Source organism: Phalangium opilio, unplaced genomic scaffold, assembly GCF_054372755.1.
Source record: "Phalangium opilio isolate 3A_F unplaced genomic scaffold, DU_Popi_V2 ptg000075l_1, whole genome shotgun sequence".
Classification (NCBI taxonomy): Eukaryota; Metazoa; Arthropoda; class Arachnida; order Opiliones; family Phalangiidae; genus Phalangium; species Phalangium opilio.
In genome coordinates this window covers 860,022-887,737 of record NW_028324184.1, presented here as the reverse complement: position 1 = coordinate 887,737, position 27,716 = coordinate 860,022, and the positions used below count along the sequence as shown (strand labels likewise).

The 27,716-nt window shown below is 39.7% G+C and overlaps 3 protein-coding genes across 11 annotated transcripts; 1 reads left to right on the top strand and 2 right to left on the bottom strand.

The window, feature by feature from the left end:
• Window positions 1-1,296: 1,296 nt before the first annotated feature.
• LOC149658636 (mediator of RNA polymerase II transcription subunit 12-like protein) lies at window positions 1,297-20,529 on the bottom strand. 9 transcript variants are annotated; one of them, XM_089844211.1, is made up of 26 exons: window positions 20,397-20,529; window positions 19,957-20,172; window positions 19,650-19,893; window positions 18,627-19,586; window positions 18,102-18,539; window positions 17,840-18,043; window positions 17,475-17,752; window positions 16,680-16,791; window positions 15,432-15,575; window positions 14,572-15,182; window positions 13,389-13,552; window positions 13,080-13,319; window positions 12,114-12,502; window positions 10,568-10,970; window positions 10,025-10,511; window positions 8,432-8,910; window positions 7,696-7,828; window positions 6,923-7,104; window positions 6,120-6,249; window positions 5,887-6,048; window positions 5,418-5,819; window positions 4,408-4,579; window positions 3,574-3,863; window positions 3,429-3,507; window positions 2,008-2,218; window positions 1,297-1,930 (listed from the first exon to the last, which is right to left on the bottom strand). In XM_089844211.1, exons 1-26 carry the CDS (start codon window positions 20,487-20,489, stop codon window positions 1,516-1,518), a joined length of 7,638 nt encoding a protein of 2,545 aa, XP_089700337.1. In that variant the 5' UTR covers window positions 20,490-20,529; the 3' UTR covers window positions 1,297-1,515. The 9 variants fall into 9 exon arrangements, with proteins under 9 accessions (XP_089700337.1, XP_089700332.1, XP_089700333.1 ...); XM_089844206.1 differs by having other exon boundaries at window positions 17,475-18,043; XM_089844207.1 differs by having other exon boundaries at window positions 3,574-3,860; window positions 17,475-18,043.
• A 230-nt stretch (window positions 20,530-20,759) lies between these two features.
• Window positions 20,760-24,183, top strand: LOC149658635 (protein-L-histidine N-pros-methyltransferase). The gene is made up of 5 exons (XM_089844239.1): window positions 20,760-20,904; window positions 21,255-21,448; window positions 21,511-21,723; window positions 21,793-21,977; window positions 23,505-24,183. Exons 1-5 carry the CDS (start codon window positions 20,803-20,805, stop codon window positions 23,759-23,761), a joined length of 951 nt encoding a protein of 316 aa, XP_089700365.1. The 5' UTR covers window positions 20,760-20,802; the 3' UTR covers window positions 23,762-24,183.
• LOC149658634 (uncharacterized) lies at window positions 23,818-27,687 on the bottom strand. Its single transcript, XM_089844235.1, has 5 exons — window positions 27,561-27,687; window positions 27,065-27,172; window positions 26,439-26,997; window positions 25,676-25,838; window positions 23,818-25,610 (listed from the first exon to the last, which is right to left on the bottom strand). The coding sequence occupies exons 1-5, from the start codon at window positions 27,585-27,587 to the stop codon at window positions 25,412-25,414; spliced, it is 1,056 nt and encodes a 351-aa protein (XP_089700361.1). The 5' UTR covers window positions 27,588-27,687; the 3' UTR covers window positions 23,818-25,411.
• Window positions 27,688-27,716: the final 29 nt, after the last annotated feature.

Genomic DNA, 27,716 nt, shown 5'->3' with positions numbered 1-27,716 from the left:
AAATAGCACACTTCCTCTGATCCAAAACCAGTTTATTAATTGCTTGGACCAGTTTTTTAATTCAAAAATTGGGGGTTACTGGTCCTCGGGATCAGTTTATTAATTGCAGATCTATAGGAGAACAAAGGCTGGGACCACTCCGGAGACCAGTTTATTATTTAGGACACTAGGGGGGTCACTGGTCCCAAGGACTAGTTTAAAAATTATACTTATTTCCCAGACTGTGCGCCAGCGACCCAGGTTCAATTCCCGGGTGCGACGTGAAAAAATTTTAATTAAAATAAAATCTCTAACAGAGCTCAGCTACCTCTATTGGTGGGTTTAGGTACTATCGAGTTCCTTTTAAGCTAAAATCTAACGATAACGATAGCGAAAACTCCAGCCACTACTGTTACTACTACTACGGCTCGGGTCAAACTAAGAGCCTCATCGTATACTACGATGTGGCTAAAAACCTAGAATTGCCCATAAAAACGCATCGAACCACGAACTTTGTAGTGACGTCACATCTCTTATCTCTTACCTTATTTCCAGGCGACCATATTGGCAGTCGCGAGACGTCGTCAGCTTGAGCAATACAAATTCGAGACCCAATATTGACGTCACATCTTCCTTCCCCCCCCCCCCCCAGCTTCGCGATAGCACACTATAAATAAAAATCAGCTTACCTTTTTACTACCATAGCCCACGCAGCGTCCGTAGCGCGGATCGAGCGGGCTATGTTACTACCTTAGAGCAACAAAGATTGAGAGAGGTTAAAGTAAACAAACCTTGTTAGTTTTTCTCCAACAATTACAAACCAAGGCGACGTCGACTTCGAAAAACCAAATGACGTACCTTCTGTGAATGAAAATCCTTGAGGTGTTCAAATCAAAATTGACCAATGCTATTAAAATGAATACTTTTCAATCTGGCTGTATTATTACTTTTTTATTTAAATAAAAATAAATTATTCACGGGACAAATCACTTTTAATTTTTTGGGGCGTGTTTTTTTTTTTTTTTTTATTACTATTTTTTTAACTGATAGCGTCAATAGAGTAATTTCTTTCCCATATACGGCAACGTCATAACCCTCTATCTCTTACCTTAGTGATATCCCCCCTCCCGTTCCCTTCTGGGGGCAAATAGTATTCTCTAGTACAAAGTTGCCCCTAACGTAGGGATACACAGTTCACTCCCCTTCTCAACTGAAATTACTCTATATTTCGTTATTTCTTTAAGTTTTAATTTTACACATCTCGGTAAAGGATATCCGTCCGAATGTAACCCTACAACTCAAAGAATCCACCAGCAATACAAACGAAAGACAGACAAGATTTATATTTACAATATTCAGAGTAAAAAAGTTTTTACAAAAGAAATAGGCCTAGCGTTCCAAATAATTTTCATAACCAGTAAAACCCTTTTAAAAAAAAATTTGAAGCGTTTCCGTTATCCGTTTTATCTTTAAATACAGAAGAAGATTAAAAGGGTTAAGCGCGAAGAATTTCAATAAAGAAACCTAATTTCATATTTAGTATCCTTGATATGGCTGATGTTGTTGCTGACGTTGCAACTGGGCAACTAATGCAGCGGTTTGCTGCTGCTGTTGTTGTTGCTGCTGTTGTTGTTGTTGTTGCTGTTGTTGTTGTTGCTGCTGTTGTTGTTGTTGATTTTGCATTACCAGCATTTGTTGCTGGTGTCTCATATGTTGCATGGAAGGATTATTTCCTTGGGATGTAGTAGGACCTCCCTGAGATGGAACACCACTGGGACCCGCCATAGTGTTAGGATTAGATCCGCTTGTCCCTCCACTGCCAGTTCCTCCGTAATTGGGTGGTCCCCCAGTAGGGACACCCATCATATGAGCGTTTCCTCCCGCGCCACTCATTTGACTGACAGAAACATTGGGAGCGGGCATGTTACCTTGCCCCATGTTGTATTGCGCTCTAAATACGTGTCAGTGGTTTCTTTAAGATTGGGATTGGGACTGAAAGACTTTTTAAGTAGCTAGGGGGTTACCTACCTGGTAGACTGATTCATGTACTGTCCTTGCTGGGCCCTTATATTACCACCCGGATTCATCATGTTACTTTGAGGTCCCGGACCCATGTAAGATTGATTGTAATTAGATTGAGCTTGCATCATGTTGGGTACGCGAGGGTCCATCATATTTTGATTCTGTTGTTGCAATCCGGGGTAATTGTTGCCGTAACCACCTTGACTGATGTTGGAACCTGAAATCAATACCAAACAGATTTATCCATCAGAGAACCCTCACCAAAACGTGGTCATCTTCAAAGGTGCGCGGCAGTTAGTGATTTTGAGTATTAACAGAAGGGGAATAATAATAGAAGGATGACACTCTGTATCCTCTTAATGCTTTAGTTATGTAACGTCATTCTTAATTCCCAGGCGAAGGAGCCCTTTTAGTTTGCTTTCCCGCTCATCAAACTAAGTTCAAATGGGTAACTCTCGCACCGTAAGGTGAATTCAATAGTTGTTTGGGCCTAAATCCCCAGCCTTGATTGTCTTGACGTGGGACAAAATGCAATCCACAAGCGCATGCATGCGTCTTGCCAAATATTTAAACGCTAATAGAGTAATGATGAGGGAACTATTTATCGTGTATGTGATTCGGTTTAGTAACCTTGCTCTTAGTAACGATGAGGGAACTATTTATCGTGTAGGTGATTCGGTTTAGTAACCTTGCTCTAAGTAATGATGAGGGAACTATTTATCGTGTATGTGATTCGGTTTAGTAACCTTGCTCTAAGTAATGATGAGGGGACTATTTATCGTGTATGTGATTCGGTTTAGTAACCTTGCTCTAAGTAATGATGAGGGGACTATTTATCGTGTATGTGATTCGGTTTAGTAACCTTGCTCTAAGTAATGATGAGGGAACTATTTATCGTGTATGTGATTCGGTTTAGTAACCTTGCTCTAAGTAATGATGAGGGGACTATTTATCGTGTATGTGATTCGGTTTAGTAACCTTGCTCTAAGTAATGATGAGGGAACTATTTATCGTGTATGTGATTCGGTTTAGTAACCTTGCTCTAAGTAATGATGAGGGAACTATTTATCGTGTATGTGATTCGGTTTAGTAACCTTGCTCTAAGTAATGATGAGGGGACTATTTATCGTGTATGTGATTCGGTTTAGTAACCTTGCTCTAAGTAATGATGAGGGAACTATTTATCGTGTATGCTGTGATTCGGTTTAGTAACCTTGCTCTAAGTAATGATGAGGGAACTATTTATCGTGTATGTGATTCGGTTTAGTAACCTTGCTCTAAGTAATGATGAGGGAACTATTTATCGTGTACGTGATTCGGTTTAGTAACCTTGCTCTAAATGTTAAGGGATGTTGGGAAGAGTGACGTTACACTCACCCAGCTTTGTGCTTGTACACTTCTCTCGAAGAGAAGTATTATTTACAAACCTTGGGGTGGTAAATGATGCAAGGGCGCAGTCTGTCCACCACCTTGTTGCATTTGATTTGAATACATTCCGGGACCAGTCTATAAGAGAAGAAACGCATTTTACTTACTGCGTGACTAACTTAGAAAAAAAACGAAGAAAATTACCGCAGCCATTCCTTGGGGCCGCATGTTATGTTGTTGCCTCATCATCAACTGCTGCGCTCTCTGTTTCTGAAGCAACTCCATATTTTGATAAGGAGCATTAGGTGTGGGATGTCCAGGCATGGGGGTTCCTTGGGCATGCGTTTGAGGTTGCTGGCTAACTGGAGGATTGGCGGTTGTTTGATGTTGACTGGCCGTATTGGGTGTCGGGAGGAAATTAGAAGCCGGTTGACGGTTCCTTATCATGTTGCTCAACGCCGCCTTAGAGTGAGATAGTCTCGGACCACCACCTACTCGAATGTTAACGACTCTTACCACTGAAATAACGCGGTTCCATGGATTAACTAAACCTAGGGATAGTTCGTTCCCCCAAAAAGATAAAGCATGATGATGCATGTTCCAAACGCCCCCTAGCAGCAGCTACTATCCCTAACAGGAAGTTATAAGAAAATTGGACCAAATATCACGTGTTCTATGACGTCAAAATTGAAATACTGCCTAAATTGGGCAAAAAGCATGTTCCAAACGCCCCCTAGCAGCAGCTACTATCCCTAACAGGAAGTTATAAGAAAATTGGACCAAATATCACGTGGTCTATGACGTCAAAATTGAAATACTGCCTAAATTGGGATTTGGGCAAAATCGATTTATTTTGGCGAGAGATGGCGCTATATCTACATCCGTTTTGGTCCAATAAATTGGGGGAATGAAGAGGGGAATCAAGGAATAATTCGGAACATGTAGTTGGCGATAGCATTACATGATTGGGAAACCCGGTTAGTGAACAATCCCTAGCGTTAGTTAATCCATGGCGGTTCACACACAGTCACTACTCACCAGGAGGCAAGTTTTGTTGAGGGTAATACGGTTGTTGTTGTTGTTGTTGTTGAGTCGGGGATTGTTGAGGTTGAGGGGGAATGGGTTGTTGCTGACCGTACCAATTTTGAGGTGGCGGCGGCGGATTGTACATTGGCTGTGGTTCGGGATAAGGCATTCCTCTCATTGGCGACTAATATTTAATGTTTTGAAACGTGTTTCAAACAAAAAGCTAAATTCAACTTTACTTTCGAACAACGAGACGTTTTTTTGGGAGGCTGCGGATTTTCTCCGCAGATACTCAAATCTCTCGTATCTCGTTCTTCAGTAAGATAAGCGATTTAAAAGTTGCTTAAATAACAAAGTTATAACCGTTATGGGTCTTTCGTGCAACCACACCGCAACTTTTAAAATCGCGTATCCGTAAAACCGGAGCCTCCGAAATGAACTAGGCCCATGCGTGTCGCGAAGCGAAAATATTTTTTAACCAATTTAGTTCGCCGTGGTTTTACGCTTGGGGGCGCTTATATTACCGTAAAATAAACAAAGTTCAGCCCCGTGACCCTGTCGACTGCTTAAGTATTTGGGCCAAGGTCGCGGATTGTAAGTATACGTTTTTATTACCCTTACTGAATTATTTTAATTGAAATAATTTATTTTGTTGTCATCAATACAATCTAACCGAAAGATTCAATAAAAAGTGAATAGCCCCAAAAACATTTACGTTAATTTTAGGATGAAACTTTTTCTCTATCATAAACATTTTATGACTGACCCCTAAAATATCAACGATAATTTGAGGAAGACCCCTGTCACAACGGTAATATAAGCGCCATCTCGTGCACATATTTTCCTTAACAAACTGGATATTTCCCCACATAAAATTTGACATGCATGGGCCTAGTTCATTTCGGAGGCTCCGGTAAAACAAAATGAGTCAAATGACCCTTCCCAATGTAAATAAATGAAATCCGGTTGGTTTTAGGGAAACCACATCGGAGCGATAAGATGAGAATGAAAGATTTAATTACATTTTTGGTCTTTACCTGACCATTGGTCAATTTAGCCTGCCGGCGCCTCCGAGGTTGTTTGGGTTTCTTGGCCACCAGTCGCGGTGGAGGTATAATCTCCATCGGGATCTCTTTGCCCCTCTTCGGTTCCTCTAGCTGCATGGTAAATATTGGTTGCGGTTTTATTTCCTGAGGGGGTTCGAGATCCTCCGGGGGCAAGACCAATGGATCAAGGTAGTAGGAGCTTGGTTTCTGCAACGAGTGAGTATGCCACAAAAGAATTCGATGCATCTCTTCCTGACGCGGAATTTTTCGCTCCATTCTAACGGCTCCGAACCAAGCTCTCGGCAAAGGAGCCGGATTCTTATGGCCTTCCATCAGATCCCACGGACTTACTTTCTGCTTCTCGGATACTTGCAATCCCTGAGGTTAATTAACTCCGCTTTAGTTTAATTAAGACGCTTTAAGTTAATTACCGCGAAACAAAAACCTGTTTTTTGTCAATAGAATCAAATCCAGCGATCTTATTCCCTTTAGTATCGATTAAACTTCCCATGGCCTCGCAAGTGATTACTTCGCAAAGTTGCTTAGACAAGGGAAGCAACTGACGTACGGCTTTGGTTCCGACACTATTTTTGTCCGCCATTTCTTTCTACAGTATCGGTATCGGGGCTAATAAATAAATACACTAACAAATCTTCAAAGCGGGGTTCTCTTTCTCACCTTAAGCTTTTTAACTAAATTCAGGTACAATTTTCGAGGTTCTTCACCCCTTTCACCTCCGGATGAATCTGAGACTTGAGTGGAATGGGTTAAAACAGCCAACATATCCAATACAGTCGTAAATAATTCACTTTATAGGAAAGATCGAGTCGTCACGCTTACTTACAAAGAAAGAAAGTAGGGGTGTGCGAATACCACTTTTTGGGTATCGAACCAGTTATCGAATACCAAAAAATTTTCCTTATCAAATACCGAATCGAATAGTTTATTCCAAATCGAATACCGAATAGTTGGGCCTTGGTAATTGTTTTCCTTCCCGATTAATCGCGAATAGTTAAGCCTAGTGTTCGCGAATAGTTAACCCTAATATCCCGCGAATACTAGGCCAACTATTCGCGGTTAATCGGGTAGTAACCCTAATATTCGCCAATAGTCAATACAAAGCAATGAGAAGAACATTTAGAAGCTCCTAAATTTCAAAATACCTCTCCTCATTGGTGGTCAAGTATTTTTTAAACTTTTCCTAGGCACTTGATGGTAGTTTTTGATGGAGGACAAATAAAATTGGGATGATATTTTTTAAAAGAAGGTGGGTCTCTCTAGTGCCAAGGACCTAAATTTATGGTAGTCGAACTTTAACCGAATAGTCAATTCGGTATTCGATATTCGAATCGAATAATGAAAATGGGCTTATCGAATACCAAATCGAATTATTCGGTTCGGTATTCGATCGAATTATTCGATTGAAACGGTTAACCGCACACCTCTAAAAGAAAGGAAAGTTTAAACCGCCGGTAACTTACTAATTTGCTTCGGGATCAACAACGTCGTAACTAATTAGGGACTCTAAAAGCAAGGCCCAATCGGTAGTAAGAGTGGTACTGGCTTGAATCATATCAAACATTCCTCCAACGAGACTTAAACGTAGTTGTAGGGCTTCTTGCATTGATTCTTGGGATCTGATATCATCGGGATTCAGTTTTTCCTGGTAATATTTGTCTCGGTTATAAGTTTGTTTTTTAAAGGGAGGGTGAAGTAGAAAATCAAGTGATTTTTTATCGATTCTTCTACTAATTTTAAGACCAGTCTGCATAGTGAAACATTCAGGAAATACCAGCTCCGAATGATTTTAAAATTCAAATTAGGTTCAGATTTTAATTAAGGATAATTTTAAATAAGCCCCTCCGACCAATCACGAAACGCCTTGCCTTTTTATTAACAAAATTCTCGTGGCACGCATGCTCCGTGTGTCGCGCCAGCCACGATTGTCATGTCGCGCGCCTAATTTTATCAAATCTCGTGATAAATTTCATTCGACACTGAGTCTGCGTGCCGCGAGAATTTTGTTAATAGAAAGGCAGGGCGTTACGCGATTGGTCGGCATGCAGTCCTTGTTTAAAATTATCCTTAAAATCTGATCCAAATTTGAAATAATTTTAAAATCATTCGGAAGTATTTCCCGAATGTTTCACTATGCAGACTGGTCTTATAATTAGTAGAAGAATCGATAAAAAAATCACTTGATTTTCCTCTTCACCCTCCCCCTTTAAAGCGAAAATGTGTGTAAGTTGTTTACATCTTTTATCATATGAAGGCACTGCGATATCTGAGAGTTAAGAGAATTAAGCAACCCTTCCCGTTGTTCATCCTGTCCTTTGAGACACATCAAAACCAATGATAAGAAAGGCTGATGACTAAGAAGCGAGGTCCTACGATTAGATTTACGATACTTAAATCTACTTTCCCAAGCGACACTAACAAATAAGCATGGGCGAATACTCGAGTAACACGAATAACTCGATCGAATATCGAGACGAATAACCGTCTCGATATTCGATAAGCCCCATTTTGGGTATTCGAACGAATAACGAATAGTGAATTTTACTATTTGGGCCTATTATTCGTTAAATATTCGACTAACTATTCGTTAAATATTCGATTAACTATTCAAGAAAACAAAAATATTAACCCTAAAAATGTTTTAAAAAAGTAATGGCAGTTACACTTTTTAATGTGTAAGTTTCTATGGGAAAATAGGCCTGAAGTGCTACTACTCTATAGCGCATCTAAATTCTAAATATAATTTAAATTGATTTTAATTAATCCTTCTATTTCTGACTATTCGATAACTATTCGATAAGGGCATTTTGAGTTAAGCCTAATTATTCGATATTCGGTTCCCAAACAACTATTCGTCTCGGTATTCGATAAGAAAATTTTTCACTATTCGATATTCGTCTCGACAGTTAAAAACTGGTATTCGCCCAAGCGACACTAACAAACTATCGGGCAAACGTGTTTGGCTTACGTACGTTTTGCTAGGTTTATCTTTTTCTTTCTTCCCCGATGAAGCGCCGCCACTAGAAGTATTTGCCGAATTATTCGTTGATGAAGAAACGTTAGAGCTGGAATTTGGCGCTGCCCAATTACCACTCTCTAAAACCTGACCAGCAACTTTTAAAATTTTCCCTTGCACCGCGGCGGGAAGTTTGGCGATTAAAGGCGCGATTAACCAAACTCTCCCGTGTTTTTCTTCGTCATTTCTCAGTCCACCAATTCCCAGAGTAGATTTGCTAATGAACATATGTTCGGATGGTACATTTCCCGGAGAACTTAAAATTTTTACTGGAGGTAATTTGTGACATTCTTCACTGGTTAACTGGAACACTTCGATCGTGGCCCTGGCGATGTTATCCAGCCAAGTATTAACCTCGCTGGATCCAGGCTGACATTGTTTGTACATTAATTGAAGTTCAAGCCAAGCGACTCTCAATGTCCACTGATCCAAATTCTTTTACAAAACGGAGAAATATTTTATCTTTAGGGACCTCTTAAAGGGAGGGTGAAGTAGAAAATCAAGTGATTTTGTATCGATTCTTCTACTAAATATAAGACCAGTCTGCATAGTGAAACATTCAGGAAATACCAGCTCCGAATGATTTTAAAATTCAAATTAGGTTCAAATTTAAAGGATAATTTTAAAGAAGGACTGCCGACCAATCGCGTAACGCCCTGCCTTTTTGTTAACAAAATTCTCGTGGCACGCATGCTCCGTGTTGAATGAAATTTATCACGAGATTTGACAAAATTCGCGCGCGACGTGATAATCGTGGCGCGAGACACGGAGCGTGCCACGAGAATTTTGTTAACAAAAAGGCAGGGCGCTACGCGATTGGTCGGAGGTCCTTGTTTAAAATTATCCTTAAAATCTGAACCTAATTTGAATTTCAAAATCATTCGGAGTTGGTATTTCCTGAATGTTTCACTATGCAGACTGGCCTTATAATTAGTACAGGGAGCAGCCTCACTCTTAAATTTAAATTCCTTATAGGAAAAATAGGAATTTTTTTCCGGAATTATAGGATTTTATAGGAGAAAAAAACCATGTGTTTTTATAGGAAAATATAGGACTAAAAATGCTCATATATAATACAATTTTGGGGCTTAAACTATGTAGAAAAATCTCAAAAAATAAATAATAACAAATTGGATTTTACTTTGAAAACTCAGAAGAACTTAATTAAAATATAACATAATATAATATATAAAAAATCCTAAGCGAGCTCCGCAATTTCGGTGTCTATTCAAATGTGATCTCGATAAAAAAGCTAAATTTTGATATTTTTGATGCTAAACTATACGAAAACTTCGACTAAGTCAAAAATATAGGATATTATAGGATCTTTCATGAAATTATAGGATAATATAGGACTGGTTCAAAAATATAGGAATTTATAGGAATTATAGGACCGGTGGGCTCCCTGTTAGTAGAAGAATCGATAAAAAATCACTTCATTTTCTACTTCACCCTCCCTTTAAACGCGTAAGTTTATCGCTGACAAGAATTCCCAGCCAAGTTGTTGAAAAAAAAAACCAGACTGATATCTGGTTTGTAACGGACTAACCTGAAGGATGTTTATGATAACTTGTTTCTGATCGGGTCCATCCTCACTTTTGGTTCTCGCGGCTTCAGGGTGGCAAATCATTTGCAGTAAATGTTGCGCCTGCTTGTTAGACAAGGCTTCATCTAGGAGCAAGTCGGAACCGCAAATCATTTCCGGATCACGCAGGCATCTTTCGTGGGCCCAATCTTGGGCGCATATTTGTTTCAAGGCGTATTTGGCAAAATCACTCAGACCAGCGCTTTCCATTCCACCTCCGGTATTGGTGACATTGGGAACTGAGAGGATGGGGGTTGAATCGAGAGCAACGGGAGGGACCGTCGAAGTACCACTAGTAATTCCACTGATGGAATTGGGTCCACTTTTTTCATTGCCACTAAGAGAACCCCCCGTTCCTCCACCGGCATTAGGTATACTGCCTGGTCCACCGTTACTAGCGCTAGAATTGCCACCACTGCCCAAACCTTGAGGCGTTTTACTAAGATTGGCCCTGAAAACGTCTACATTTAGCTTAAATTCATCAACCTAAAATAAAAAACTCCTTACGATAGCCCAAAATCTAAATCAGTATCGTCCAAATTGCCCAATATTTCGCTTATGCTAATTTCTCCTTTGGATTGCGAAGCGTCAATCTTTGATTTCGATTCTTGACCTTCTTCCGTCAAATCGCCTAAGACCAACATGGCTTTCAACATTGTTAAAACGGGTTCTACCCTAATTCCATTTCTGGCGGCCTCTAACAAGTGTCTATCGCAAGGTGACTTTATGATGTAAACCGGGCGATGCGTGGGAGGTGGAGTCACTAAATTTCCGGAACTAGCTAAAGAGTGATAAGCCAAACCAACTGAGGAAGGGCTAGCGCTTCCCGATGACTCTGTTTTAAACAGCCGTAATAGTAAATGACACGTCAACCGGGCTCCAGATTCAGCATCTTGGTCCCCACCACCCGCTGCAATAAGGTAAAATATAATATCCCGAAGTATTTTCAATGAAATCAGAAATATATGACTTTACACGAAGTTCACTTCAATAATGGTTAGTACCGTGGACATCATCTATAGGGAGCTAACAACTGGCTAGGGGGAAGAGATAGTCTGACGTCACGCAGCCCCTCTCTGGGGGGCTATTCTGTAATTTTCTTAGATGTCGATCTCGATCTCGAAGCGAACACGATCTCGAAGATAGCCGTATCGATCGAGATCCTTCTCGAACGAAAAATGGTATTCTATAACATGTATCGTTCGAGTTCGATACCGGAGTTCTCGATCTTCGAGAACAGCATAGATGTCGAAAGAGTAACGCACTTCCGTTTCATGGGACCAATCATAATAGGACTCTAGGAGGCGCGAAACTTGAAACTATTATTAGCGGACGAAAAAATAAGATCGTTTATTTTTGTTTAGGATGTGAGGGTTTAGTTTAATTCTTGCAGGTTTTAAGCGATCTAATTTGAAGTAGGATAGACTATAAAAATAAGTATTTAAAAGTAATTTGGCTAATACCATATTATTATTTACATAACCATACAGGCTAAAGATTTTATTCGACTGCTCAGGTTGGAATTATTGCGCGTAGAATACTGTTTCCAACCGTTAGGGGGGATGAAACTCCAGTAAGAGATAGAACAGGGTGTGACGTTTCAGGGTCAGAACTGTTAGTTCCCTATGAAGAGAAAACCCGAAAAAAAAAACTTTGCAAGAGTGAAGAGGCGTGAATTTTTTCCCCCTCCCGACGCGCGCTAGTCGCGAAGAGAAAAATTTTTCCTCTCTCGAGAGAGAACTGTGATAAATGACCACTGCCAAGATAATCTGACGTTTCCTAGAAACGGCGGGATTCAACTGTATTTCGCGCAAGTGAGAATAAGCCGCTGCATAAGATACAACCATGATACGATTGTAAGAAAAGCACATTTTTCTCACTACGCGACGCTAGTGTTTTTATTTTCACCTCTCTGCCTCGCTGTTCGGGAGGAACGGTACCGTTTCTAGCGGCTGTAAAAATACTTCATAGATGATGGCCGGCGCGAGGTAGGGAGAAGTGAACTTCGTGTAAAGTAATATATTTCTGATGAAATCCAAAAGGGAGATCTTACTCGGCGATAGTAACGAAGGCAACGCGACTTGAATAACAAAATCATATAGGGAGAAACATCGCCTGGCCACTAAAATGGCAGTGAAAACCGCCAGATTATCGTGAATTGATAAATCTCCTACGTCAACTTGAGTCAGAACGTCAATGAAGCCGCAACCGTGATTGGACGAGCAACATAAGGCTTTCAAAACTCCTAACCACTCTCCGGAAAGAGCGCCGCAACTGGCCGTCAATTCGGCACACAACATAGCAATTTCATTCAACCTATCAGCGTCCCTGGCTATAGAAATGCTATGAATCGCGTTGCAAACCAAACTATAACGGGACGACGCGTTATCGTTAAGTTGCTGGATTTGTTGGGGATCAATTTTCAATTTGCAATGATAGTGACTGCAAAAATGACCATTTATTAACAAAATTCGATTACTTAAAGGGAGGGTGAAGTAGAAAATCAAGTGATTTTTTATCGATTCTTCTACTAATTATAAGACCAGTCTGCATAGTGAAACATTCGGGAAATACCAGCTCCGAATGATTTTAAAATTCAAATTAGGTTCAGATTTTAAGGATAATTTTAAACAAGGACCTCCGACCAATCGCGTAACGCCCTGCCTTTTTATTAATAAAATTCTCGTGGCACGCTCCGTGTCTCGCGCCGCGATTGTCACGTCGCGCGCCAAATTTTATCAAATCTCGTGATAAATTTCATTCAACACGGAACGTGCCACGAGAATTTTGTTAACAAAAAGGCAGGGCGTTACGTGATTGGTCGGCAGTCCTTGTTTAAAATTATCCTTTAAATCTGAACCTAATTTCAATTTTAAAATCATTCGGAGTCGGTATTTCCTGAATGTTTGACTATGCAGACTAGTCTTATAATTAGTAGAAAAATCGATAAAAAATCACTTGATTTTCTACTTCACCCTCCCTTTAATGATGGGCGTGAATAATCATAATCGTTTGATACCTAGGATTATTTATATATTCTATCATGTAAGTCGTGTTCCATAAAAGATTCAAGGCCGAAGGGGTTTGAGTTGAATAGAGGGTTTGCTTAACTTTGGAATACATGGTTCCAAATAACTCGGAATGTTGTAACTTAAGGACGCTACAAGAGGATGTTAAGTCGTGCAAGTAACAGAGAATACATCTTTCAGCCGAACTACAGTCGGTAGGATTAGTTATATGCGCCGTTATTCTGCATAAACTGTAATATAAAACTTTGACCTTAATTCCGAACAGAATCGAAAGAAATTTATATACGATGATAAATTACCCTTCAAAAACTGATAACGTTTGTTCTTGCGAAACTAATAAACAGCAATGGTATCTAAACAAAACTCCCACTAAGATTAAGCCAACTGATGTCGCGTAAGTACCGACTAAAGAGGCATTTTTTTGTGAGAGTTGCGATTCAACTTCCGCCAATTCTTTTAGTAACTTGAGAGAAAAAATTGTTTAATTTAATAATTACTTTTCAATTGGCATAAGTTTATGATGCCTCTTAAGTACACAAATATGGGTTACAACTGGGCATCTTCTGCAGGCTACTGTGACGTCAGAACCGAGTCGTATAGCGCTAAGATCCGAAGAGAGAGAAAATTTTGAAATTTCTGTCGCGGTGCTGCCACCAAGCGGTCGAGACGATTACTAAATGGGTCGAGATTTTTACGTTTCGTATAGGCAGGCATTGGGGGGGGGACGAATTTTACTTAAGCAACCCTAAAATCCCTCTCTCTCATGAGATAGAGGCGGTTTCAGTCCTGAAACATTGTAAAAGGGATAAAAGAAACGCTAGGCTAGGCGGTACAATCAGCGTTGCCAGACGTACGATAATTATAGTACAATGCGATAATTTTAAGAGTTTTTTCGAAGCGTACGATAATTTTGAGGCTGTACTATATAGTACGCTAAATTCGATAATTCGGCTTAAGCGTACGATAATTGTACGATAATTTCGAATTCAGCGGGGAATTGAACTAATCTGGGCAGAAAAGTCTCGCTAGGGGTAGAAAAAGGCGAAATAGGAGGCAGCGAGTCGTGTTCATCCCATAGTAATAATACACTGAAGACCAAAGGCAGGATGTGAGAAACGCTTGGAGACGTTATTACCCTATCTCCTTATGACCCTTGTACTGATTTTAGTATAAATTCAAGGTGAATCAGAACACTCGCATAGGTTTTACTGCTATTTTGGAGGCGCTCAGAGCGTACGATAATTTTGATGGAAAATCGATAATTTTTTGGCTTTGGTAAGATAATTTGGTAATTTTTATCTGGCAACGCTGGGTACAATTTTGTATTGAAGTTGAGGTGATAAATGATACGGAGAGAGTATAGGGTTTCATTAAAGGGAGCCAGACAAACACTATTGCCATAGGAGTACCAGCCATATCTCTACTTAGAGGCATTATAAACTTATGTTACTAGTAATCCGCCATACTCTAAATTTAATATACCTGTATAGTAAACTCAATCAAGCCATGAATGTTTAGTGCCAACTCCATGAGATCAAATAAAAATGATATGTATTCGACAAGTGGCAAATACATCGAGTTTCCCGATGCAAAAGCATTCAACATCTCTACAACCGAATTTGCCACCGATAACGTCACGACATGTTGATCAAAGTAAGACAGAGATTGAAATTTGGTCACCGTCGATTCAAAATTAAAACCTTCTTTAGCGTGTTTTTTAACTTTGCCTCCGTCTCCCATATCCATACACGTTTTCTTTGCAAAAAGTTTCATAATCTCCTTGGTAACTTTTTTAACGGTATGCCGCGCCTCGTCGCGTACTCTACCAACACCGAATAGTAAAATATGACGCTGATTACAATCGTGGTACGAATTTTCATCTTGAGGTAGCGGAAAATGCGTGGTGTATAGTAAATGACGTTGGGTACTAGTGGGTTGATTATTTTGATTCTCTTTTCCGGACGAATTATTATTATTTCCCGTTCCGGAATTATTCCCGTTGCCGTGATAAGGTGGGTGAGACAATGGAACCGTATCCATCAACGACGGCCCATCTCCTTTATCAGAGCCTACAGACTCTGGAAGTAGAATGTCTACAGAGTCCAAAAAAGAAAAAAAAAATTGGGAGGGGTAGAGGTCAAAAATCCCCGCTTCTTCGTTAAAGCCTTAAAGCAATTGGGTTAATTTTTTTTGGAAATTGAAGAAAAAAGAGGCTACAAATCTTTTTTTCTACTAAAAAATACTCCAATAGGAAAGAAAATTCTAAAAGTGTCCCGGAATTGGTTGGTGTAAAGAGATAAAGAAGGTAAAAAAAAGGTGTCATGCTAAATAAGAGGCCAAACCCTTTCCATCATGCGGGTGACCACCGCGGCTCGCTCGAAACCCAGGGGAAATAGATTGACGCTTCATTCTAGAAAGAACCATGCCTTGTCCGCCTTTACGATCATGCGCATTCATGCATTGCGTATAATTTAGTTTCCATAGGGCTGAAAACTTAAAAATGTCAATAAAAAAATGTCATAGGGAAAAAATTAAAAAATAAAAACCTAAATCAAATATAATAAAGCTGGTTGGCTCTAAAATGAGTCAAGACCAGTTTTCAGTTTTTGAGGTGCCTTTACGATTTAAATACGAGGTGTTCGACATTAAGGTTCAATTTGAGCGTCATTTTACACTCGGACGGCAAAAAATTCGCGCGCAATTAGCCATATGTCTAATCAGCGCCACTAGCGGATGGTCTGAGAACTACTCCCATAGAGACTAGGTATATTTAAGAGGGTTTACAGAATCACTACCAACGAGATGTACAAGGCCCATGCACGCTCATTTCGAAGGGGGGTCCTTCACCCATATATATTTGACTTGTGTGGTTGATAGATGGCGCTTCTTAGTCTCTTTAATACACTTACTTATTGGGCTTAACGCACATGAAATCCCACCGCGCACTCCCTCGCTCGAGGTTCGAAACTTAGACAGACAGATGGCCACGTGAGGTTTACGTAATTTTTCTAGACTTAAATGCGCCTCTAGCGGAGAATCGAGGCGATTTAAAAGGTCAGGAAAAAATAAAAAAATTTGCGCCCGCATGGGCCTTGTATATCTCGTTGGTGGTGACAGAATCATAGCCAGGTGGCTCGAACGCCGCGCCATCTGACGGAAATTCTACAAACCCGCTTAAAAATACCCAGACTCTATGGGAGTAGTTTTCAGACCATCCGCTAGTGGCGCTGATTAGACATATGGCCAATTAGTCATTTGCCATTTCAAACATAATGTCGAACACCTCAAAAGTAATAGGAAAATGTAAATAGACTGATTTGAAAACTAGAATACTTAATTAATTCTCGTTTTTAAATCAGCTAAAACCATACAAAAAATAATTAAACAGAGTTTCCCAAAAACAATATTAAAAATTAAAATAAAAGAGAAATTTTGTGTGATCAAATGCATAAATTCAAATCAATTCAATTATAAGTTAGTTTTAAAAACAAAATTAATTTTAAATTCATTCGTGATAGAAAAATGTAGACACACATCCTTGGAAAAAAAAAAAAAAAAAAAAATTGGAAATTGTCAAAGTTCATTCATACCCGGCTGATCGCAATTATTTTGTTGTCCTTCCTTAATATGTTGTAGAATCTTATCCAAATCAGCGTCAATCCTGGCATCATCCATATCCATATGCATCGTGTCCCAGGACACCTTATTTTTTTACAATACAAGTCATCATAGTCGGATTCGGAATTTTTTCTATTTGTTTTTTTTAGAGGTGTGCGGTTAACCGTTTCAATCGAATAATTCGATCAAATACCGAACCGAATAATTCGATTCGGTATTCGATAAACCCATTTTCACTATTCGATACGAATACCGAATACCGAATACCGAATTGACTATTCGGTTAAAGTTCGACAACCATAAATTTAGGTCCTTGGCACTAGAGAGACCCACCTTATTTTAAAAAATATCATCCCGATTTTATTTGTCCTCCATCAAAAACTACCATCAAGTGAATAGGAAAAGTTTAAAAAATACTTGGCCACCAATGAGGAGAGGTATTTTGAAATTTAGGAGCTACTAAATGTTCTTCTCCTTGCTTTGTATTGACTATTGGCGAATATTAGGGTTATTACCCGATTAACCGCGAATAGTTGGCCTAGTATTCGCGAATATTAGGGTTAACTATTCGCGAATACTAGGCTTAACTATTCACGATTAATCGGAAAGGAAAAAAAAATTACCAAGGCCTAACTATTCGGTATTCGATTTGGAATAAACTATTCGATTCGGTATTTGATAAGGAAATTTTTTTTAGTATTCGATAACCGGTTCGATGCCCAAAAAGTGGTATTCGCACACCCCTAGAACTTTTTTTGTATATTCACCTCGGCTTTGACCGATCCCGGTCTGTTATCCACAGGATCAAACATGGGTAATGATTCGGGTGGTCGATTTGGATCGCCAAGTCCTAACATACCCATGGGCCCACCCATGGTTCCTCCCCCCATCCCGGGCGGACCCAAATTAGGTCCAACAAGGCTGGAACAAGGCATACCGGGCCCGCCTAAACCAGGGTTTCCCATTACGGGGCCTAAGTTTGGACCAACAATACTGGGTGACAGTCCGTGTGACGGATCAGACATAAATCCAGTAAGTAAGGGCTCTAAAGCGGGAATTCCTTTCCCCATTTGATTACTGGCAACATTGGGATTGACCATCATGGTATTTGGGTTAGGCTGGTTAATTATACCTTGGTTGTTACTGGGCGGAAAAGTACCCTGTCCGGAATTATTCAAAGAAAGTGCCGGTTGCGTCAAAGAATTAGCTAAAATTCCTCTCGATATCAACGAACACATATAAGAATCGTGGGAGAAAACGTCCAATCGAATCAACTCGGCAAAAAGAAGGACCAGATTGGCAAAAGCCGCTTTGTTTTCACCACTCGGTTTTTCATCTAAAAACGAAAACTCATGAGTAAAACCGGAGTAAATCACCTGGCGTCCTCGCATTACTTAAAACTGGAGCTTGGGTGTCCAAAAAATTGCTCAACAGCGATTGATAAATGGGTAAACTAATGGACAGAATGGATGAATCTTGACTATCTTTATCATCAGTCATATCCGACTCGGTAAACTTTTCAGATACCAAATCATTCTGCCTCTTCTCGAGTAACCTGGCAACGAGTAAAGCTCTGTGTTCTCCGGATCTTTTGGTAGTAACTGCCCATTCGCACAGTAATTGCACGATTGGTTCATCTTGCGCCAGTAATATCTCGGTAGAAAGATTACTGTTCGAGTTGTTTGTTCCTTTTTCTTTAGGATTGGATGACGCGGCGTTACTGGGGAATATCTTGCCATAAAGTACATCTATGCAATTGCTAGTGTCCACTCGGTCAAAGGCGTAACGATCTAAAGCGTCTAGCGCGTTTAAGACTCTTTGAATAGTCGCGCCTGCAATTAATTAATTAATAGAAAGCGAGGTTAACAAATAATAATAATAATAATGATAATGATAAGACTCGCTGTAAAAAGTTTTACTCGTTGCTGTTTGTTGCCACTTTTCGCAAGACCACCATACTTCGGCGGCTTGTCCTCTTTGCCTTATTAATTTTTCAGCTTTACGTAACATTTGACGAATATGAGGGTTAGTTGGTCTCGACGGCATGGGCAAACTCGATGGAGCGCAGGGCAACAGATCCAATGGTGATCCATTTAGGATCGAATTGGCTTTAGTTTCACCAATATTATTCCAAACCAGAGAAGTTGGGCATTCCAAGGTTATAACTTGAAGAATGGCGGACAACTGAAGGAGCACGCTTCTATGATAGGAACAGTTTAAAAATTCAGAGAAACTTGACAAGATGGGATTTGCACTCGACTTTTGGGGCTGTTGTTGCGATTGATTTGTTTGAGACTGACTCTGTTGATTGTTATTAGTTTCTGATTGGGAGTTTGCATTGTTCTCTTTGTTGAGTAACGGGCTTTGAGACCTGGGCGAATTAGGGTTACCCACATCCAGTATTAACTGAGCTAATTTCTTGGCACAATGATGCGCCAATCGTCGCGAAAGAATCTCGGAATGAACAAATTCGTCAACATATTGAAGAGCCAATGTCAAGATTAGTTTTAGAATGGAATCATCCGGGGATTTGGTCTTTTCAATCAACTCCAAAATCCAGGACAAAAAATCTTGACGGTCCAAAAGACCTTCGTTATACAGGTGCCACGCGAGTTGGGTGCAATATTGCCACTGTTTGTAAGCAACTTCCGCGGTTATTCCTGATCCTAAGCTTGATCCCGGAACTGTTGAACTACTTGATAAATTAGAACTAGAACTGGATAAGGCACTACCACCTCCGGTATTATTGCCGGAACTTCCTAAACTGGCACCTCCGCCACCGCTACAGCTACTACCACCTAATGAAATACTACTGTGATAATGTTCGGCTAATTTTTGAACTTGTTCCCTCAGGAATTTGCACAATGATTGTGTCCATTCTGTAAAAAAACGTCAGCTTCATTGCAAAACCGTAAAGATATCGCGACTTTTGTCAATATTACCTTGCGATTGGTCAGGTAATTGCCGTTTTTTAATTTTTGCTTCTGAGATCGCGACAGTATAAGCCGAAGACATTTTGACAAACCACGTTGCTCTGATCATGGGAACAGAGTATTCGTACAATGTCATGAATATCTCTTCCTTTTTGTTGAAAATTGGCGTCTTTTTTGCTAAAACATTTAAGGGTTTGGATCCAGCAAGATCTTTAAACCAAGCCTCTATCGGTATTTTTGATCTTGGTGTAACCTGAAATAATATTCTATAGCTTTTCCGAATGAGGGGGGTCGCAATGTTAAATTTGAAACTCACAGGCCAAAAGTTATCTTTGGTGTTGATTTGAGTCCTTCGTTTTCCAGGATCAGAAAATGTGTTAATTTCCTGTTTTTTCGTTAGAATCGCGCTGAAAAACGCTCCAAATTTGGCAGCGGTGATGTTAGCGTTCCTAGCTGAGCCATACTCATCTTGGGGAGGTATCGCGTGCGTACTTATGAATCCTTGTTTTACATTAACGGCTGTGAGTTCATCCTAATGAATGCCGATAATAATTAAGACAATGAAATTAAACCGGTGAAGTTAGTGTTTAGTTAATGTTGATTGGCAGGTCATCACGGATGATCGTCATTATCCCCCGTCCCCCCCGGCCCCAAACGAGCCAAGGCCCAAAGTTATTAAATAAATTTTACGACAATATTAACTTAATTTTTTGGTTTATAATCAGGTAAATGAAATATAAAATTGTTTAAACTTGCCTCTCTCTGTTTTGGATCTTGAGGGTAAACGTCCGGAGGTCCTAACTTTGGTTTTTTCAAAGGCCGCTTTTCAAACAACCAAGCGGCCGCCATTTTTATTTTGTTGTTGTTACGGAACTTGACACCGTCAGTCACCGTTCACTTGTCACCAACTTGACTCTAGGCCGTGAGTCCCATGAGTCCGTGTCCAATGTCCACGGTGTCCCTGACCAATTCCCACGGTGTCCCTGACATGCAATGTTAATCCTTGAGACCCAACTTCAACGTCGTCTTATCTGATTCTGATCTCCATTCCATATGCTTATCTCTTCAGTCTTGACTCTCTTGAGGGAGTTTAGGATCTGAGAGTCTTTACGATTTATGGTCATTTTACATAAATATAAATAGTTTAATATAAATTAAAATTATGGCATTGGGCTATCGGCCCTTGTTTCGTAGTTCATTAGCTAGGGCTTTGTATGAACGAATACAGAAAGAAGAAAATTTACGAAATTATGATAAAACATTGGTTGGTCTTTTTAACACCCCTAATAGGAATCATTGGGCAAGGGATTGGCAATTAACCACTTCACATAGGTTTTTACGTCTCTGTGGTTGCCAGTAACGTCGGTTACGAAATAAATATTATTAATTGTCATTTGTCAAATGAGCGATAAAAAAAAACTCTCTATAGGGGAACACTTCTCAGAACGATGTTCCCGCGCTTGACGGGTGACAAGTTGACAACTGACAAGGCAACAACAGATTCATGCCTCAGTTTCACCTTTTTATTTCAGAGAATTATTCTCTTTGCCAGTCTCTTTAATTAACACCATTACATAACGAAATCTAGGGATAATTAATCTTACTTACGTTTAGTGGTACAAGTGCAACTTGGATCTTATTCAGCCCGAAGATCTTCGAAAGTCATTCCTTCATAGCCATTTTGATGAAGAATCTGAAGAGTTTCTCGAACGTTGCTATGAAAAATCTGACTGGATATTCACTCACTTATTCCACGCAGTTGCCAAAGTTTTCTTGTGTTTGTTCATGACAAAAACATCCGCCAATGGGTACGAGTCTTTTTTATTCAACCTTTTTCTACAATTAAATATTGATTGAAGCGTTATCGTAGATTCTTGGGTCGGGGTTCCATGTTCGTCTTTTCTAAAGCTCAAGTCCAAAATTTGCTTAGTCTTTCCCATTATAATTATAAACTAAATTATCTCCTTGATATCGGTGCTGGTGACGGCGCGGTCACCAAGAATTTAGCACCTCATTTTCACAATGTTCACGTGACGGAAATGTCTGGGGTCATGAGAAGGATATTGGGAAAAAGAGGATATCAGTAGGTTAATTTTTCTGTCAAACAACAATTAATGAACAAACTTAGTTGAATTAAATTAAATTATTTTAGGGTCTTGAACATTGATTCCTGGTATCGAAACTCTTACCAATACGATGTCATCAGTTGCTTGAATGTACTCGATCGCTGTGATAAACCAATAACTCTTCTAAACCAAATGAAATCAAGATTAAAACCAAAAACAGGTCTGATCATCCTGGCGGTAGTATTGCCTTTTTATCAATACGTGGAATCTGGTAAGTGTACGTTGTTTGACGATGAAACCGTGTTTGTGGGCTAACCTTATAGTTGTGACGTCAGATCCAAGGTTAAACGTCACGAGTCTGCCTTTAGCAATGGGCGGCCATGACAGTTACCGTTTTTTCTTTATGGGAAAACAGCATGGGTGACGTCACACTGGCGCTTCTGACAGCACTATAGAGTGCTGTCAGTTGTGACGTCAGATCCAAAGTTAAACGTCACGAGTCTGCCTTTAGCAATGGGCGGCCATGACAGTTACCGTTTTTTCTTTATGGGAAAACAGCATGGGTGACGTCACACCGGCGCTTCTGACAGCACTCTATTATAGAGTGCCGTCAGTTGTGACGTCAGATCCAAGGTTAAACGTCACGAGTCTGCCTTTAGCAATGGGCGGCCATGACAGTTGCCGTTTTTTCTTTATGGGAAAACAGCATGGGTGACGTCACACCGGCGCTTCTGACAGCACTCTATTATAGAGTGCCGTCAGTTGTGACGTCAGATCCAAGGTTAAACGTCACGAGTCTGCCTTTAGCAATGGGCGGCCATGACAGTTGCCGTTTTTTCTTTATGGGAAAACAGCATGGGTGACGTCACACCGGCGCTTCTGACAGCACTCTATTATAGAGTGCCGTCAGTTGTGACGTCAGATCCAAGGTTAAACGTCACGAGTCTGCCTTTAGCAATGGGCGGCCATGACAGTTACCGTTTTTTCTTTATGGGAAAACAGCATGGGTGACGTCACACTGGCGCTTCTGACAGCACTATAGAGTGCTGTCAGTTGTGACGTCAGATCCAAAGTTAAACGTCACGAGTCTGCCTTTAGCAATGGGCGGCCATGACAGTTACCGTTTTTTCTTTATGGGAAAACAGCATGGGTGACGTCACACCGGCGCTTCTGACAGCACTCTATTATAGAGTGCCGTCAGTTGTGACGTCAGATCCAAGGTTAAACGTCACGAGTCTGCCTTTAGCAATGGGCGGCCATGACAGTTGCCGTTTTTTCTTTATGGGAAAACAGCATGGGTGACGTCACACCGGCGCTTCTGACAGCACTCTATTATAGAGTGCCGTCAGTTGTGACGTCAGATCCAAGGTTAAACGTCACGAGTCTGCCTTTAGCAATGGGCGGCCATGACAGTTGCCGTTTTTTCTTTATGGGAAAACAGCATGGGTGACGTCACACCGGCGCTTCTGACAGCACTCTATTATAGAGTGCCGTCAGTTGTGACGTCAGATCCAAGGTTAAACGTCACGAGTCTGCCTTTAGCAATGGGCGGCCATGACAGTTACCGTTTTTTCTTTATGGGAAAACAGCATGGGTGACGTCACACCGGCGCTTCTGACAGCACTCTATAGAGTGCTGTCAGTTGAGACGTCAGATCCAAGGTTAAACGTCACGAGTCTGCCTTTAGCAATGGGCGGCCATGACAGTTACCGTTTTTTTCTTTATGGGAAAACAGCATGGGTGACGTCACACCGGCGCTTCTGACAGCACTCTATATATTTAACTCAAAATGTTTTAGCCAAAACCCACCAACCAAATGAAGAGATCAACATTGGGAATGAGACATTACCAGAACCACAGTTCAATCAACTAGTTGAGAATCTATTCACGCCTCTTGGTTTAGAAGTTGTTAGATGGACTAAACTACCCTATTTGTCCGAAGGCGATATTGACCAGTACTTTTATTGGTTGGACGATTACGTAGTAGTCCTAAAAGAAAAGGAAATCATCGAGAATGATTCAAACAATCATTGCTACGTCACTCCCGCTAGTTGACATTATGATTTAGGAGAAATTGTATAACAATTTAATATTATTCAAATACGCAGCGAAAATTTCACCTATTTTTGATTTAATTTCACAAAATTTCATCCATTTTACACGAATATAATTAAAATGGGAGACTTAATTTAACATTTGTTCTTTGTGGTTTAGAGGAGCTTTAACACTGCAATATGGGATATACAAGATTATTTTTTAATGTTCATTATATTAAAAAATTTAAGTGTTTCTTATTATTATTATTATTATTATTATTACGAAATTTCAACCAACATTATGTAAATAGCTCGTATTAAGGTTGAACTTTATAGTTTTTTGTATTTATAGGCTCGGATGAATTTTCATATGGGAAAAAAATAATTATATCACAATCTCGTTTCGGAAAATATTATAATAAATGACGCATTATGACTGGACTATGTTTCATTTTATAACTTATCTACCCGCACTAGCACCTACCTTCAAACCAAATAACTTATTTTTAAATTAACATCTACGCACCCTGGAATTATATTTTTCATTAAAGGGAGGGTGAAGTAGAAAATCAAGTGATTTTTAATCGATTCTTCTACTTACTATAAGACCAGTCTGCATAGTGAAACATTCAGGAAATACCAGCTCCGAATGATTTTAAAATTCAAATTAGGTTCAGATTTTAAGGATAATTTTAAACAAGGACTGCCGGCCAATCGCGTAACGCCCTGCCTTTTTATTAACAAAATTCTCGTGGCACGTTCCGTGTCGAATGAAATTTATCACGAGATTTGATAAAATTAGGCGCGCGACGTGACAATCGTGGCGCGAGACATAGAGCGTGCCATGAGAATTTTGTTAACAAAAAGGCAGGGCGTTACGCGATTGGTCGGAGGGGCTTATTTAAAATTATCCTTAAAATCCGAACCTAATTTGAATTTTAAAATCATTCGGAGCTGGTATTTCCCGAATGTTTGACTATGCAGACTGGTCTTAAAATTAGTAGAAGAATCGATAAAAAATCACTTGATTTTCCTCTTCACCCTCAATTTAAAAATATAATAAAATTCTGATTAATATGAATTAATAAAGAATAAATGATGTAATATCATTTAAAATTTGGGGTAAAAGTATTAAAATAACTCGCTAAAGGGTTAAATCCGCGTGATACTTTAAATATGTCTTTTAATTGAGTAATTTTATGTCGTGAAACGTTAGATTTAAACTGTAAGAAGGCTTTGTTTAGTTGTAGGCTGTACATATCCGCTTCCGCACCAATTTAGGACATGAATTTTTACTCTACTACCTCGTAGAAACTCTATCGTTAAATTAATTTACAATGCGTCTCTACGCTACGGGATTCAATTTCAAAAACTATATAGCTATTATAACCATAAGTATCCCGCCTTTTGATAATAATATTCCTAGATATATTTCTATTATCGATTAATATCTTAAAATCCAACTTTAGTCTCCCTGATGTATCAGATACTATACGGAAAATTTCAACTATAAGACTTCTCCTCTATATATATTAACTGGATGGAAATTACGTAAAATAGTGATTGTATTAAGTATTACCAGAAGGGGATAACTATTATATACTTCTGGTATTACGATGACTAGCCTCAGACTATAAATAGATGTAGAGATTTGGAACGAGTACTCTTATCACCGTCTGAAAAGTAGTTGGTCTTGATTCGCGCATTCAGTTCTCATTGGGGCCCATTGGTAAACGTGAGGACCACCGTTGGAGAGATACGACGTACCACCATTCTTATTATTAGAGTAAATATCATTACACCACGCGTCGCCGGGTCGTCGATCGTGTTTGTTCTGCATGTATTGTTGTTCTTCGTGCGGTAGAGCCCTGATTAATTAAATATAACGTTAGTTAAACATTTTTTTTTAACTTAAATTCTTTAAATTTCTTACCCAAAAAGAATCCAAACAATGTAGTAACATAAACAAAATCCACCAACGATAACAATTCCCAGAATTAAACATAAATAAACGGCAACGTGTCGAACCTCGGTGATATTATCATCCCAAAATTTTTCGCATGTTAAATAAGAACAGATAGCTTTGTTCATTTCATCTATAGAAATTATAATTAAATGTCTTTACGTTCCTCCGGGAGCGGTTAGGAGTTTCTTTACGCGCCGTGACTCAGAGTCCTGCACGGGCCGGGCTTTCAAAATTTTGGAAATTAACGGGCCGGGCCGGGTCGGGCTTTTAAAATTTTGGAAGTTAACGGGCCGGGCCGGGTCGGGCTTTTAAAATTTTGGAAGTTAACGGGCCGGGCCGGGCCGAACTTGATTCTCATTTAATCCAAAGTTCAAATGAAAGATTATTTAAATGAGTACCTATAAGCTTCTAAGAACAAATGTGACGAACAGTTATCAAAAGAAATGAATAATACACGACGCTAAAGCAAATATGAATTCAAATCATTGATTTTATGTAAAAAGATATAAAAATTACAACTGAACTACGTGTAACGGGCCGGGCCGGGCCTGTTCAATTCATTCAATGTGTCGGGCCGGGCTTGGTTAATGCATGTAACGGGCCGGGCCGAAAAACCAACTATGTACTCGGACTCGGGCCGGGTTTCGGGCTTATTCAAAATTCTAAAACCGGGCCGGGCTTGGGTCGGGCCTGAAAAACTCGGCCCGTGCAGGTCTCTGCCGTGACTTACCTTCTATATCTTCAAAATCTTTAACTGATAAATTAATAAGCAAGCCAACCGTGCATTGTCGAATAACCGCCCTGCACCGTTCCATTAAATATTCCATCTTTTTCGGATCACAAGGTCCTCTATTCGTAAACTTCTTCTTTGCCTGATCGGAAAATTGCGCCTTTTCCTTGTATTCAATCTCTAGCTTTTGTTGTTTCTTTGTTCTTATGGCAATTTCGTTGCTCTTTCGTTTCAATTTGTCCCCTTTTAATTTCTTGCTCATAACTTCGCATCTCATGATGTCGCAATAGCTAGCCAGGCAAACAGCGTCTTCATCCCCATTAGAGGATATATAAATGTGTTCCACGCTTTTGATGAGACCATTTTCTTCGCAATTAAGCTTTTGGCCACACATGGGACAAAGCCAATTGCCATTATGATCCAAATCGGCCGACGCGTAAGGCTCAGTCGAAACAGTGAATAGATTACGCTTTGGCCAACCAAAAATATCTCTTTTACTATGAAACGGGCAATCCAACGGCAAAGAAGCTCGGTAACGATTTAAAATGGGTAAAACTTTCTGGAATAAATGGGAAATTCGCCGATTAACGTCTCCGAGCTAAGCCAATTAAAATTCACACCCATACTTTTTCAATTAAAAGTTGTACAATCTGAGAATCTTCGTACGAACAAGAGAGTAACGTTGTTGATGGACCATTCCATCCAACGTGCGATAATAGAAGAAATATAACAACCTGAATAAAAATAAAATTTACAAACCAACCCAGTTTTAAGGCTTTCCAGGGTTCGTACGAAATTTTTACATTGAAAATCCCTGACTTTTCCAGGTTATCCCTGACCAAATTTTCGCAATATCCCTGACCATTTTAAGGTTACAGCCCAGAGCCCACTTTTCACACCTGGCTCATATTTAGAATAGCTTGAAGCATGGTTTGATATACCAAACGAAATCCCTGACATATCCCTGACTTTTTAGGAAAATATTTTAAATCCCTGACTTATTCCCCTATTTTCCATATCCCTGACTTTTTCCCCTATTTTCCATATCCCTGACTTATCCAGGTTTTCCAGGTTATCCAGGTTCCGTACGAGCCCTGCAAGTTTCGAAATTTGGTCGGGTACCTCGGCGCAGAAGTATTTCCGATACATATTTACTAACTCATAATACGATAAGGTGCGCGTATAAAAAGGCTTTGGCGACTTTAAGTTAAGGTAAAATTAGAAGGTATAGTTTTGAAAAGTAGCCCATGGCTGACATTTTACCCTGCTAAACATTAT